Source organism: Erinaceus europaeus, chromosome 18, assembly GCF_950295315.1.
Source record: "Erinaceus europaeus chromosome 18, mEriEur2.1, whole genome shotgun sequence".
Classification (NCBI taxonomy): Eukaryota; Metazoa; Chordata; class Mammalia; order Eulipotyphla; family Erinaceidae; genus Erinaceus; species Erinaceus europaeus.
In genome coordinates this window covers 5,182,964-5,199,394 of record NC_080179.1, presented here as the reverse complement: position 1 = coordinate 5,199,394, position 16,431 = coordinate 5,182,964, and the positions used below count along the sequence as shown (strand labels likewise).

General features: G+C 41.3%; 1 protein-coding gene across 1 annotated transcript in view; it reads right to left on the bottom strand.

The window, feature by feature from the left end:
• The window catches only part of COL5A2 (collagen type V alpha 2 chain), a 159,643-nt gene extending 146,286 nt beyond the window's left edge, over window positions 1-13,357 (bottom strand). The window contains exon 1 of the mRNA XM_060177594.1: window positions 12,900-13,357. Within this exon, the coding sequence (XP_060033577.1) occupies window positions 12,900-12,993 (94 nt within the window). The 5' untranslated portion in view covers window positions 12,994-13,357. The remainder of the gene's footprint in view (window positions 1-12,899) is intronic.
• Between the last annotated feature and the right edge of the window lie 3,074 nt (window positions 13,358-16,431).

The window sequence follows — 16,431 nt, the reverse complement described above, 5'->3', positions numbered from 1 at the left end:
TTGTCTTTTGAAGTATATCTTTTTATGAGACTTTACACAAAAAGGCACAATTAACCTATCCATTTTTAAATATTTCTTACAAATAGAAGCAAAGAGTTGTTTTAGGAGTATTTAGGAGTAATGTTTCATCTGCTAGACTATACTTGTTATCATGAGTTTCCCAGTACCCACTTGCAGGGGGGAAGTTTCCCAAGTGGTTATAAAAATGTGGCAGGTGTCTTGTCTCTTCCTCTTTCTCTCCCTCTCCCTCTCTCTATGAACTGCTATTAAAAAAAGAGGGGCGAAAAATTGAAGAAAGGAAGAAAGGAAGGCAGGAAGGCAGGAAGGCAGGAAGGCAGGAAGGCAGGAAGGCAGGAAGGAAGGAAGGAAGGAAGGAAGGAAGGAAGGAAGGAAGGAGGAAAAAGAAGGAGCAGTCAGGAATGGTGGAACAGTGCCTAGGCACTGAGTCTGAGCAAGAACCCTAATGGCAAATAAACAGCCAAGAGCAAGCCTGATAATAACATTATCTCTATAGATAAAAGTACATGTTTTCTTTTTTCTTTAAGACAAGATAGAATGGCAGGATGGTAGGTTACTAGGGCAAGTAGTGTATCCACTACTAAGACAGCTCCATCAGTTATCAAGCTACGGAGGCATGCAGCAGAACTCTGCTAACCTATCCATCAAAATAGATTTAAAAGAACACTAAATCGGGGCTTGGGCGGTAGCACAGAGGGTTAAGCGCATGTGGTGCAAAGCGCAAGGACCTGTGTAAGGATGCCAGTTTGAACCCCCGGCTCCCCACCTGCAGGGGAGTCGCTTCACAGGCGGTGAAGCAGGTCTGCAGGTGTCTGTCTTTCTCTCGCCCTCTCTGTCTTCCCCTCCTCTCTCCATTTCTCTCTGTCCTATCCAACAACAAATGACATTAACAACAACAATAATAACCACAACAAGGCTACAACAAGGGGAACAAAAGGGGAAAAAAATGGCCTCCAGGAGCAGTGGATTTATGATGCAGGCACTGAGTCCCAGCAATAACCCTGGAGGCAAAAAAAAAAAAAAAAAAAAGAACACTAAATCTTGTGCTTGTCACAGTATAACACAATGCATGGCCATTTACATGTTTTTACATGTTTTTTCTCTAATAGGACAAGTCAGAATTCACCTAAAATATTCAAAATTTGATGCCATATTGTATTTTTCACTTCAACAATGTCTAGGAAGTTTGATAAAAAGCTATTCACTTACAAGATCATATTTCCAAGCCACAAGCTGGGAATTACATTCCTTAAATGAACCACAGCTAGGCAAATAACTGGAAACGGAATCAACGCAAATCCTAAATTAGAGGTACAGAGATTATATATGATACTTGAATGTGTACGAAAATTATTCACAGTATTCAGATACATACGGGACCTGTGAGAAGTTAATTTATGTAAATGTTATATACTCATACACCTTCAAAATATAAATGACCCTAGATAATATATCACAAAAGAGAAAACTGGGGTCCAGAGTACTTAAGTCACTTCCACAAAATCACCAATTTAATCATGACAGAGCTACAGTGAGAATGCAGATTTCCTGCGTTCTAATATAGAAGCTTTTCTTTAAAATTATTTCAACAATTCATTCATGAAAGGAACAGTCTATTTAGTTGAGGCCCTCATCTCTTTAACTGCATGTTTCTCTCTGCACAACTACAGAGTCTTAAAATACACCACAAAGTAGACAGGTCTGAGGGATGATGGGACCTTTGTCTAAACACTTAGCTCAGACTGCTGTGGGTATCTGTCACTGGTTTAAACTTCTAGCTCAAAGTCACCTTCTGACCCTGGAAATAGGAATGCTATGCTACAGACAGCCCCACAGAGATGAACTCTGATTCTCAGACAGACTTCCTGGTGGGAGATGAATAGGGAAAAAGTAATATTAATAATGGACTCAGCTTTCTTCCAGGAAGTCACGTCTTTGCATGCAGAGAAACTAGTGCACACTGATATTACAAAAATCATGCTTTGTTTTCCCATCTGTTCCCTTTACTTCTCTCTCTCTCTCTCTCTCTCTCTTTTCCCACTTAAGCCCTATGTTGAGCCTTCGGGAGGTTTCTAGATAGTCATATAAGTAGGATGTTTTACACTGCTAAGTCAAGTTGTTTTTGTTTTTTAAATTTTGGGGAAAATCATCAACCTTGCTACCATTCATTTCTAATAATATGATAGTGGCAGGAATTGAACCTGGGACCTCTGAGGCTTCAGGCATGCAAGTCAGATGTACTACCACTGTGTATCCCCTGACCCCAGAAAGGGGGAATTTCTAAATACAGAAATGTCTAGCTGTAAAAAAAAAAAAAAAAAAAAAATCACAGAGACAAAAGCAATGACAGTTGGGAACTGAAGAAGTTTCCCAGAATTAAAAAAAAAAAAAAAACTCATCATAAAAGGCATTGCCCCACTCCTCATGCTAGTACAGACACTGTTCACTCAAAACAAAGGTAACATATTGCAGTAGCATTTATTTACTCTAAAATAATTTGTTTTAGCAACACAGGGTAAAAAAAAGTTAAGTGAATCAAGTAATAAGCTTAGTAGAGATCACCAACCTACTTGAAACCCCCTAACTCTGTAAGGCATGATGTCGGCATAGCAGACACCGTCATGGACTCTCATGTGAACTTGGAGTGCATCGCAGTGAGGTTGCCCCAGTCAGCCCTTAGTTGCTATCCTTGCGTACTTCCAGAAAAACCAACACAAACTTACACCTTCCATAAAATGTGTGATCATAGGGTCCTCGGCAGAAGAAGCCCAAAGGCCCTCTTCAAATAATATGAATACAATGGGAAAACTTTCATTTTATCATTCGTGTCTATTAGAATGAAGTAATTCAATGTTTTGGTTGTGGGAACCCTCTTTGGACGAGGACAGGATGTGTATGAACCATATAGACTGTCATCTAATATTGAAATTTTCACCCAGAATCAGGAATGATAGCTGGTTCTGCAAGCCAGAGAATATGGGGAGGGGGGGGGAGATAGCTACAAAGCAAATTCCAATGTAATAAGCTCACATTACAAAGAAGTAATATTATTGACAACTAGGCATTAGAATGATAACTGGAGAGGGGCGTGGAATATATTAGTTCCCTAGAGAGTAAGAAAAAGACTCAAAAAGTTAAGCTCTGATGGGAAGTCAGGCTAGAAGTTCTTTAATTTATAGCAAGATGTATTCAGGTGGTCACTAGAAGGAAAGTCTGGGAAAACATGGCTACTCCTTCTTCTGTATCCAGAAAGTCCAGGGAGCTATCTTGTAAATCCCTGTACAGTGAAGCAATTTCTCTCATTCCGAATGCAACCCAGAGCAAAGTAGTGTGGAGAACTAGTTTTCAGTTTTTATAGCAGCTTTTATGACGCTCACATTTTCAGAAAGTAAACTCTGAACAGACAGAGCTAGACAGGCATCAGTAGCGCTAGGTCATGGAATGGACTGTGCTTGGCCGGCTCACATTAGGAACAAATGTGTGCAGGGTCTGTGTAAATCCGGAGAGGCTCAGCGACGACGCCCGTGACAGAGCCATTAGAAAGTCTACCCTGGAAAGAAGTGTTTGTTTTTGCTTTAAGTTTTGTTCACTGGACAACTTAAAAAAAAAAATAAACAACACCATAAATTCCTTCTGAATGAAGAATTTAAAATTCAAATGAGCTGGGAGTCAGAAGTTAGCGCAGTGGGTTAAGCGCAGGTGGCGCAAAGCACAAGGACAGGAGGAAGGATCCTGGTTCAAGCCCCCGGCTCCCCACCTGCAGGGGGGTCACTTCACAGGTGGTGAAGCCGGTCTGCAGGTGTCTGTCTTTCTCTCCCCCTCTCTGTCTTCCCCTCCTCTCTTGATTTCTCTCTGTCCTACCCAACAATAACAACAGCTATGACAACAGTAACAACAGCAACCATAACAAACGCAACAAGGGCAACAAAATGGGAAAGATGGACACCAGGGGTGGTGGATTCGTGGTGCAGGCACCAAGCCCCAGCTAGAACCCCGGAAGCAAAAAGAATTCAAATGAGCTGAAAAGAGCGAGTTAATACATAGATAAAATATGGCTAGAGTATTAAAATGGCCAGGAATGGGAGGGGATAAAATCCACATGTTAGGTTTTACATTCAATCTGAATAACTGTGAGAGAAAAAGCTGATGGTTTTTCCATAATACCTAACATTTGGGTTCTCATAGTCATTCAATAAACATTTGTTGTTATTACTACCCTATCATAAAATATGATGCAATGTGTGAACTGTCATTTAGTGAGATTCTACAATTTGTGGGAAGCCATAATACCATGTAGGCTGCTAATATACATGATGGTCTTCTTAATAATTGTTTATGGTAAGTTATCATGTGAAACTAAAAAAGAAAAATTGAGCACACTCTCCAAGAATACACCAACAGAATGTGAAAGGTATACATTTTAACTCAGTTCCTTTATACTTGAATGAATGAATGAATGACGGAAGTTATTTATATTCATAAATACTCTACTGATCTATATGCATGGAAAAACTATAGTGAATTTGAACCCGAAAAGTAAAGGTGATGAAAAGAAAAACTGCGCGTGCATGTGTGTCTGGTGAGAGGTAAGAGTCATAGGTGATGGTTTATGCTGAAGCAGAGAATGGAAGTTCATGTAATTAAAATTCTAAAAGTAGCCAGATCCTGAAGGGCCTTATATACCACGCTAAAAAATCTTGAAAATTATTCTTTCTTCAAGTCATGAAGCTAAAGGGAGGTTAAGGAAGGTAAATGACATGATCACATTTCAGTGTTACATCACACTGGGTGAAAAGGGCCCTACAGAAATGCTGGGCAAGTGGCCCTGTGAGAGGCGAGGAGAAAGGTGTAGGTGGTATTGTTAGATTCCAGAACAGATGGTGAGAGTCTGAACTCAGACACCTGTGGCACACAAGAGGCAGATACAGACATATTTAGTAAATAAAATGGTAGAAGTTTATGACTGGTTGGAATTTTGCTTGATTGACCACGTAGGATGGCATTGCTCTTAGCTGATATAAGAAATACATTTAGGGGCCAGACAGTGGTGCACCTGGTTAAGCGCACATATCACAGTGCTTAAGGACCGAGGTTCAAACCTCTAATCCCCACCTGCAGGGAGGAATGTTGCATGAGTGGTGAAGCAGGACTGCAGGTGTCTCTCTGTCTCTTGCCTTCTCTTTCTCCCCTTCCCCTCTCAATTTCCCTCTTTATTCAATAATAAGTAATAAAAAATATATTTAAAAAAGAAATACATTAAAATATGAGTCAGTCTCGGGGAGGTGATAATGAACTGAATTTTGGAAGCACTGATCTTTAAGTGGCTATGGGCTGTCCAGTGGGGAGCTAAAGTCCATGTGGAAAGTCAGGCTTGGAGCAGACATCAAGCCTGGTCAGCATTTTGCTATTAAGCAAAACCCTGAATGTAAACAGATCCCTAGATGATCTAGGAAGAGGACAAACAGTCAGAGAAAACAAGTGAATTAAATGTCATTAGAAAAATTGAGAGCTGAGGGTAGGGGGTAGATAGCCTAATGGTTATGCAAACAGACTCCTGCCTGAGCCTCCTAGGTTCAATCTCCCCCACCCCCTCCACACACACACCACCATAAGGCAGAGCTGAGCAGTGCTCCTGTAAAAAGAAAGCTGAGGGAGTCCAGCATGAAGTGCAAGGACTGGCATAAGGATCCAGGTTCGAGCCTGACTCCCCACCTGCGCGGGGGGGGGGGGGGGGTGTCGTCGCTTCACAGGCAGTGAAGCAGGTCTGCAGGTGTCTGTCTTTCTCTCTTGCTCTCTGTCTTCCCCTCCTCTCTCAATTTTTCTCTGTCCTATCCAACAATGACACCAATTACAACAGTAAAAAAAAAGGGGGGGGGCAATAACAGGGAAAATAAATAAATAAATAAAAATTAAAAAAAAAAAAAAGAAAGAAAACTGAGAGGTGAGGAAGAAAAAGGGAGTCCATAGATGAGACCTGAAAGGAAAGGTCAGCTAGTAGAAAGAGAAGCTACAAAGAGGTCAGGGAAACAGTCACTGGCATAACATAGAGGAGAAAGGCCTATGAGGTTAGGTGAAAGGAGCCCACTGGAACATTACACATCCATCATCATCAAGACAACTAAATCAAGCAACGAAGTCAAAGTGCAGTGACCTGTGAGTGTGATCAGGAAGGAAGGCAGACACGGAAAGCTAGACTTGCTCCTTTAAAGTAGCTGGGATAAAGCGGGATGCCTAGGAGCCAGACTCAAGCCCTGGGAGAGGGTTGAACTTGTTTACAGGCCAAGGGGAAATTCCCAAAGTTATGGGAAAGAGAGTAAGAGTGACAGAACAAGTCCCCCCTCAAGGGAATGGAGAACAAATAAAATGCAGACGTTAAACAAATCCAGAAGGTTCTCCAAAACATCAAAGATTTTGGTGAACATAAAAAATAAGCTACTAGTTAGTGTGTATCTGACTGAAAATAGATTAAAGTATGAATTTTTGTGACTCCACTAAGCGTTCTAGAAACACCTGCAAAATTCCAGGCAAAACACCTGCAAAATTCCTAAGAGTCTCCAAAGACGTTCATCCAACCAATAGGGTACACAAAAGTTTTCAACATTTCATGTGAGGACAAACAGCTTAGTGAAGTTCAAGGACTCTCAGCAGATGAGGAGATTACGAAACTGCTAGATAGTCACCTTCTTCACTTCATTTTGGATGGAGCCTGAAGGAATCACGTCAAGTGAGATCAGCCAGAAAGAGATGGGTGAATATAAGATGAGCTCACTCATGGACAGAACTTAAGAAACAAGAACAGAAAGGGGAAACAAAGTAAAACTTGGACTGGCTTTGCTGTACTGCACCAAAGCAAAGGGCTCTGGGGAAAGAGGGCAGGAGGGAGGGGGGATTTCAGGCTCTGACATATAATAATGGACCTAATCTGGGGAAAGAGAGTGTTACAGACACCTATCTTGATGAGATGTAGCCAAGACTGTAGTTTGCTCCTAACACATACACATACACTCCCATATATATTTTAACCAGAGCACAGCTCAGCCCTGGCTTATGGTGGTGCAGGAGGTTGAACCTGGGACTTCAGTCTCAGGCATGAGAGTCTCTTTGCATAATCATCATGCTATTTACACCCACCCCCTTCATATCTTTCATAACAAAACTCCACATAGCTTCTTATAGCTGAAAAAGACTATGTTTCCTAGCTACCCTTGTAATTCAGTGCAACCATCTGACTAAATTCTGGCTGATAAGTAAAGTTAAATGATTGCAAAAGACGTCAGAGATTCCATTTCTTTGAAAAGAGAGCTCCACAGCCTTTGTCTCCATCCTCTATGCAAATGCCTATAAAGTATATGCAAGGTGCCCGGTGGTGGCACACCTGGTTGAGCATACATGTTACAAAGCGTAAGGACCAGGGTTTGAGCCCCTGGTCCCCACCTCCAGGGGGAAATCTTCACGAGTGGTGAAGCAGGGCTGCAGGTGTCTCTCTCTGTCTCTCTCCCTCTCTGTCACCCCCTTCCCTCTCAATTTGTGGCTGTCTCTACCCAATAGAAAAATAACAATTTAAAAATATAAAATAAATAGCAAAAAAAGAAACTATAAAACAAAAAGAAATTATGTGCAAGAGCTGGAGCTCTGCCCCTGGATATCTAGAAAGAGAATAAGTCCAGGATGACTTTGTAGAGCCAGTCTACCAGCCTTTCCCAACATAATTAAAAGCTTGTTCTACATACAAAAAATATTGTGTCTATGTATATAAGCTTCCACATTCCACTACATACCACTGAACCTGGATGAAAACACCTATTAAAAAAAAAAAAGTTTGATCCACGAGGATCTATTTCAGTAAATGAGCACAAAACAATGTGCGAGTGAGCAAGTATCTTAAACTAGTATTCATATTCTCTACCTCTTTTTAAATGATCCTATCTGACAGACAGAGGAGACAGCATAATGGTTATGCAAAAGATTTTCACACTTGAAGCACCAGAGTCCCAGGTTCAGTCCTCTGAACTACCAGAAGCCAGAGCTGAGCAGTGCTTTGGTTTAAAAACAAAACTTTTTAAAATGATCCTGCACACATACTACTGAGTATTAAGTAACTGGCTCCTTATATTTATATTCTAATAAGACAGCAAGTGCCAACACAGCATAATAAAAATGCAGGAGGACACAAGCTGACTGGGAATGTCAGAGGAATAGTTGTGCCTGGTGAGGACTGTTACCATGAGCACAATCTAAAGTACCAGCACCACATGGGAGCGCCAGGGCGCTAGGAGCCACTCTATGCCGTGGTGTCTTCCTCTCACTGTTGTTCTGTCTCTTAATGAGAAAGCGACCTTAAACCTTGGGTCCACTTTCATGTTAGCTGCCAGACTCAGGCAAAAACCAGTAAAGTCATGGCCTCCTTGGAATACACCTAAAGTAGACCTACTTGGTTTTCCAGAACGGAGACCCCCAAATCTTCCTCTGCGATATTCTTGCCTGCTGGGAAATTGTGCAGATGCAGTCATGTCTGCCATGTTGTCGCCTCAGGCTATTGCTAGTTCCGAGAGAGTTGGGACATTCTCGGAGCGCCTGTGCCATGTTGTGCCCTCAGGGCATTGTCAATTTCGCGAGATAGTTGGAGTGCTTTGGTTACTCCTCCCCCTTCCCATAAAAGCCCTTCTTCTTCTGGCCCTTGCTCTCTTGCCCGCCCTTCACTTCGGTGATTAGACCCAGGGAAGGTTGCTGCGTGAGGCGGCCATTTTTACTGCCTCCACATGACCCAAACTGCTGCTCTCTCACCCAACTCTGAGGGGCCAGCGCAAATAAAGGATTGTGTTCTCTTTCTGCTCCAAACCTCCTTTTTCTGCGTCCTGCAGCCACGGCAAGCGACACTTGCCTTTAGGCTCATGATTAGTCAACGATTTGTTCTGCTTTATAGCTGAACCCTTTTTCAGCCACTAGGCTCCAGCTGCAACCATAATGCCAACCAGACTTCCCTGGGCAGATGACCACATCAATGTGTCCCGCTTCCCCAGAGCCCATCCCCTTAGGGAAAGAGAGAGGCAGGCTGGGAGTATGGATCCACCTGTCAACGCCCATGTTCATCGGGGAAACAATTACAGAAGCCAGACCTTCCATCTTCTGCATCCCACAATGACCCTGGGTCCATACTCCCAGAGGGATAAAGAATAGGAAAGTTATCAGGGGAGGAAATGGGATATGGAGTTCTGGTGGTGGGAACTGTGTGGGATTGTACCCGCATATCCTATGGTCTTGTCAATATTTCCATTTCATAAATATATTTTTTAATTATGTATGCATGAAGGCCCAGTTGACAAAATTAAGTAAAAAAATATTTTTAAAATAACTATGCATTCTTCATCATTGAATAGTCAGAATTTGACTTGGGTCCAGGATATCAATGTCAGATTGCAATGACAGGGTTGTGAAGTTAAGGTCTGTGAGCCAAATCTGGCATTTATAGTTATAGTTTTTGGTGTATGCAATGCTTTCTGAAAAGTTTAAGTTTAGAATGGTTTAAACTAGGCATATATATATTCACTTCTCCACAGGCTCCTTGTCCTCTGCTGATAGAGAAATGTCTGTCTGCTTACTTGTTTATTTTTACAGTCTCTGGAAATAAAACAGAACCTTACTTTTTTTGGGGGGAGAAGAGGAAGTTGGAGAGGGGGACTAAGGCCTCATGCATATGTGGTTTCACTGCTCTGGGCTGCTTTTCATTCACTCAGAGAGAGAATGAGAGAGAGAGAGAGAGAGAAAGCAGGAGAGAGAGAAGGAGGAAGAGACACCACAGCATCTGTCATGTGGTTCGATGACTCAGATCTGAGCCATGCACAGCAAGGCACAGGTCCTGCCCAGCTAGGTGTCTCTCTAACCCCCAACAAAGCTCATTTCTGTATCTTCTCCTCCTCTCCCCACTGCTCCTCTACTACTAAAGTCAAATATTCATCAAAATATGATTTTCTAAGATTCAATATGTATATTTACAATAATAATGGAAATAACTGATAGAGCCACTTACATATTCAACCTTTATTTAGGAATATAAAAATTACCATATGTGAACTAGTATTTTTCCTTATGAACTACAAATGGAAAACCCTTCAAGCTGCCCCCATCACAAACACACACTGAAAAAAACTTGTCCAAAGCCGACTTGGTCATCTTCACTGATTTTTGTTATTTAGTAGTTTCAACTGAATGGCCCAACACCCAAATTTTCCTTCAGTTCATATATATATATATATTTAACAATCCAACTCTGATCTTAACATCTAGTGAGAAGCAGTAATGAGTTTGGCCTGGAAGGCCTAAAACTTTATTTACTTTGATTTCATCTTTGCATAAGTCCTTCTATTGGATAAGCACTGTACTTGTGTTTCAGACTTCCAGGAAGTAACTACATTCAGATAGAGGAAAAGATATACCTTAAGATCCTGAGGGGACAAAAAGGCAAAACTAGAAAGTATATGCCCACAGATGATAACAGGTCTCTGCATTTCCAAGAGATACATCTGTAACAAGACCAACACCACATTATATCACTTTACTAAAATTGAAAAAAAAAAAAAAGTACTTGCTTATTTGTGTCTTAGGTATTTCTTTAGTTTAAAGCATTTACTTAATTTTATTTGTCCTGAAACTTAAAACCAAATGATGTCTCATAATTCTGATAAGTGTTATTAAGCTTCTGACCAGACTAAACAAGACAATACAGGTATTTATACAATACCATTTAAACCAGAATAGGCATGATACAAGTTACAAAGCTCTGATCATACTGTATTCTGGAATTTTTTTTTTCTATATGACCTTTAATTGTGACATAACTACTTTGTTTTGCTACCAAATTATCAAATACATTCTCTTTGATGGGGTAGTAAACAGATGAATTTAATACTCATAACATGTGTAAAAGCAATTGCTCTTACCCTAAAGTTTAGAATTCTGATTTCTGTTTTACTTAGTTATGCTGGAGGATGCTGGAAATGGGGCCTTTTTTGCACTGAGCATCACACTCCCAATAGTTAGGTAAGTGAGTATAAAAGAATATTGAATTCTGGGGTGTGTTTTTTTTTTCAGACACCTACACTAATTATGTGTTAAGGAAAGTTTTTTAACATATGCCCACTGTCATACCTTACGAAACATTGTTTCATTTAGTCCAACAGTCAATGATTTCCATACTTTGTAAAAGTTACTTATTTCCAAATGCATTAATAAAGCAAGTTGTGTTAATTATGTTTGAAATTAAAGTTATTGGGTTTTTGAATGGGGGAGGGGAGTTCAGTGCTTCTTTTATACTCAGACTTCCTACTTCTGTCATGGTCTCTCTGTATTGCCCCCCCCCTTCACTTTTCCTCCCTGTTCAATTATCTTTCCCACCTCTCAAAACAAGATATCATCATTACATGCACATTATTCCATGAAAACTCGAGTTTTTTTACCTTTTATAAATTACTCGACATGAAAGTTTCCAGGATTTTAGAAAGTGCCCCCTCTATGGGACTCTGGACAGACCGTTGGAAAAAAAATCATCCCAGATTTTTATTTCCGCTCCAAAATGGTTTTTTGGAGCTTGTGTTCTATAAATTAATTTTATGAACATCTTTAGAGCAGAGAACACACAGAAGCAGGATTGAAAAATACATTTACACAGACAACATGTATTCTGTGTGAATTATGTATAAAAATGCATTTTTGGAAATAGTAACATGTTAAGTTTTTAAAAGTTTGATTCTCAATAGAGATGAAACTCTCTGATAGTCTATTGTGAAAGAGGACATGATAACATTTGAAATTTCAGTCCTGGGGAGCAAGAACTTAATAATCAATGAAACTAATTGAAATATGTTCTTATATTCTATAACGGTCAAGTATTTTTGCCGAACTATATTACATTTCCCAATTCTGGCATATGCAGATTGCATATGGAAAAACTCGGTAACCAGGCGAGATTGTCTGAGACAGAGAGAGCGAGGGAGAGGGAGGGAGAGGGAGGGGGAGGGGGAGAGAGGGAGGGGGAGGGGGAGGGGAAGGGGAAGGGGGAGGGGGAGGGGGAGGGAGAGGGGGAGGGGGAGGGGGAGGGGGAGGGATAGGGGGAGGGAGAGGGAAAGAGAGAAAAGAAAGTTGGGTCTCAAGGAGAATACCCATAATTATACTCGATGGCAAATCCACTGCGAATAAGGCATGCTGATGTCCTCTCTTCCCCCATCCAACAGGGAAGAACAACTGTCCTGATAATCAAGTCAGTAGGGTGGGAAAATACCACTGTTTAAGAAATCTGGCTTCTATCAGCCTCTGTCATGGAGAAATAAAGAAGACTTTCTCAGTAAGCAAGAGCGATAATAGGAACCCAGATGAAAACGGCGAAGTTTAAGTACAGAGAAAAGCTTCTGAAACCAGAGACAAAAGAAAATTCAGTTGACAAAGTGGCTGCGGAGGTTTTTCCAAACAAAGAATTTTTATGAAGCAGGGAATTGCAGTACAGAAAAAGACTCCACCCTGCCCAGCTTCTACTGCAACTTTTTCCTGGCTCTGAAAACTCCAGCCCACAAAACAGTTTCTCTAACTAAAAGTGACTTTACCGCTCTGTTTTCAAAGTCTTCTCATTTTGAACTCACACTGTGTACATTCAGGCAAAAAAAAAAAAAAAAATCATCCTAGGCAGAGAGAGAGAGAGAGAGAGAGAGAGAGAGAGAGAGGGAGAGTTTGTGTTCCAACAGCTCCACATCGATTGATTTTCTCCCAGGTACAAATCAGTCAGCCCTCTTTCCCAGCACCTCTCCTTTTCTTGTTCTTCCTAAAGCTAAACATCCCACCTCCTTCCCAGATCAGGCAAGAAACACCCAAAGCAAAGCAAACGGCCAACTCACCATCCTCGCCTTCTTCCTGGGCTTTTATTGAGACAAATTGCCCTAATAAAACAGTTAGGATGAGGAGAGGTCTTGCTTCCACCCAGTTTGCCATTGTGTCTAAATATCAGACATGTAGGTCCTCCTGGGAGTGAAAAGGAGATTCTTATTGTAGCACCATGAAGTCAGCTGCGGGCTCTTCCTTCAGCACCAGCAGGGCAGCCTCTGCAAACCCCCTTTTTTCAGCACCAGCTCCAGCACAGTCTGTGAAAACTTTTTTCGAGCGATGCAGCTTTAAATAGGAAGAATGCTGCCTCCACTTCTTTCCCTGCCCCTTTGCAGCTTGTTCAGGCTCATAACCATCCAGTGTCTGCCAAGCAACGGTCTGATTGATGGTAAACAACCAAATCAGAGCACGAGCCTCTGTGCCTTGAACTGTCCCTATCTTATTTAGATTTTAAACATAAATGGGGCTTCGTCACAGAAACGTTCACACACACCCCCTTTTTTTTAAAGAGAGCCTGTTAGAAGAGTCCTATTCTCCCCTCCCTTAGCCCTTCCCCCAAACACACACACACACTCCCTAACTTTTTCCCTATAAGCTGAAAAAGACATTAGGGAGGAAATTCTGCCTTTTGGTCTAGTTTTGGAATCTAGAGAATTCAGGACTTTTCTTGTTCATCTCACCCTTTTCATAGGATCAATTTTAACCCCTTATTTTGACTGAAGAGGAAATGATCTTGTACCTTTCCCAGATTCTTTTTTTTTTCCAAATTCTGCCTACATATATCAAGTGCAGGTGAAGAAATGGTTTCAGATCAATGCATGTGTGCTGTATCATAGTTTGAATTAAGAAGCTGGAACTCTTCTTATCTCTCCATAGTGATGTCCCCACATCTGCAGGAACCTCTTGTCCCAGAGAAAAACAGTCAATTCTGTGTGAAGGTAGAGGGATGCGAAGCACACTGAACTTGAACGTAGGGAGTTCGAGCAACAGCTTAGCCACTCATCAATTTTGTAAACATAAAGTCCTTTATAACTCCAGCTTTCTCCTGTGAAAAAAAGGCTTTGCTCTGACCAGTGTAGAGGGAATAGTGCCGCTAAAATGAGTAATATATTATTAACTAAGTTCCAAATTGCAAAGAACTTTGTCAAAGTAGACCGTGGTGTCATTATCTTTAAACCAGCTTTTGAGTGGCCACAGCAGTCCCGTTACACGTGCAATTTAAGCACAATATCCAGGACCTTTTGTACTATACACTTGCCTGTCAAGAATCTGAATAACCTCAGTAGCCTACATAATCTTCTTTGAGACCTACATAATTTGAAATCTTTGTCAGTTAAGATGTATACACTTTGCTATTTGGAGTCTACAATAGAATCAGAACAGTGTAGGTGAGTCCATTCATAATTACCCAGCAGTCACCAGAGATGCTGCAATGGGCTTAACGCTGGATGGAGGGGAGAGCACAGAAGTGAAGAGTGTGCCCACAGCTTTTAAGGGACCCTAGGAATGCTCTAAGAGCATGGATTGAAATGAAACAAACAGAAACTGGAGCATACAAATATGAGCAATGCACTAACCCTGGCAAAAACTCTTAAGAGAGGGGATATACATATACACATACACATATACATCATATACATATACACATACACATACATCATATACATATACATATACATATACATATACATATACATATACATATACATATACATATACATATACATATACATATACATATACATATACATATACATATACATATACATATACATATACATATACACATTGGGATTATCACATTCTTAATAGAAGAAATCCAGGAACCGTTGGGTTTTTGGCTTTGGAGTTAGTCTTTGGAGACATATTTCAGAAGGGAAGAATTCCCTAAGCAGCTCTTATCCCTACTCCTCAGAATCACTTTTCACTTACTGTGTCTCCTTTCAGTTATATCTATCAGGACAATGCAGTCCCCCAGGGCTGCCCTGCCCCCACTTTCAGAAATGAGCCACAGTAAAAGTAAACATCACCTGGGGGTCTGGGTCTGGCGGTAGTGCATCCAATTAAGCACACATGGCAGGAAGCACAAGGACTAGAGTAAGGATCCTGGCTTGAGCCCCCAGCTCCCCACCTGCAGGGGGTGGGTATCACTTCACAAGCATGCGGTGAAACAGGTCTGCAGGTGTCTATCGTTCTCCCCCCTTCTCTATCTTGCCCTCCTCTCTCCATTTCTCTCTGTCCTATCCAACAGCAATGACAGCAGTAACAGCAATCATAACAACAATGATAAACAACAAGGGCAACAAATGGGGGAAAAAAGGCCTCCAGGAGCAGTGGATTTGTGGTGCAGGCACCGAGCCCCAGCAATAACGCTGGAGGCAATAAATAAATAAATAAATAAATAAATATCACCTTTCAGCTAATTCTTTCTACATTATCTGATGGAAGTTAATATTTAAAAATCCCCTTGGGGGGGTGGATTGAGAAGGGGCAAGTGAGGCCCCAGTGTCCTACATTAGAGAAAGGTGATGGTTTGGTAAAGGATGAAGTATTCTGACCCCTCTGCTAGGGAGATACGGAATCTTACCCTAGTGGAACAACAACCTTGCAAATCAACATTTTCTCAGCAATGAGTGAAAAAAACAGCGGGGCAAGGAGGCTGGGGTGGTGGTGCACCCAATAGAGCACACACATGGCCATCTCTGAGACTTGGGTTCAAGCCTCCAGTCCTCACCTGCTGGAGGGAAGATTCATGAGCAATGAAGCAGTTGTGCATCTCTCTCTCTCTCTCTCTTTCCCCTCCCCCTCTCTCTTTCTCCCTCTCTCTTTCTCTCTCTCTTCTTTCCCCTCCCCTTCTCACTCTCTCTCCTTCTTTCCTGATTTCTATCTGTCTCTCGAAGGGGATAAAAAAGCCATCCCAGGCAGCAGTGGAGTCATTGGACAAACAATGGCTAACAATGGCTAACAATGACTAACCCAGTGGCAAACAAAACTAAACATTACGTGGTTAATAAAATAACAGGAAAGTTAATATGTGGGGGCAAGTTGGGATAGAACTATTGTATAAATTTGCCAGTTCTATCTATGAGACTATTCTATTCTAGGCACTAATACCAAATATGAAGACAAGTCTCAGAAACTTTCTATAGGACTTTTTTAAATTTCTATGAGTGATTTAATATTGATTTACAAAAGTATAAGATAACAGGTCCGACTCCACACCGTCCCCACCACCAGAGTTCTGTGTCCCCATTCCCTCTATTAGAAGCTATATCAGGCTAACTGTTATTTCTACAGCTGTCTATATTTGTATGAACTGGCTTATTTTATTTCCCCCCGTGGTCCCATCTTCTCTTTCTTTCCAAGTCACTTTGGAATATACACCTATTGCTATTCTCAAATGCTCTCCCTTTTTTTCTCTTCTCTTTCCATGACTGATAAAGCTGGAGTTCAGAGCCCTCTCTGGTCAAAAGTATGGAACAAAATTCCTTTTGGGGGTGCAGAAGAAAGTGAGCATTCTGGCTGAAAGTTCATTAGTGTTTTGTT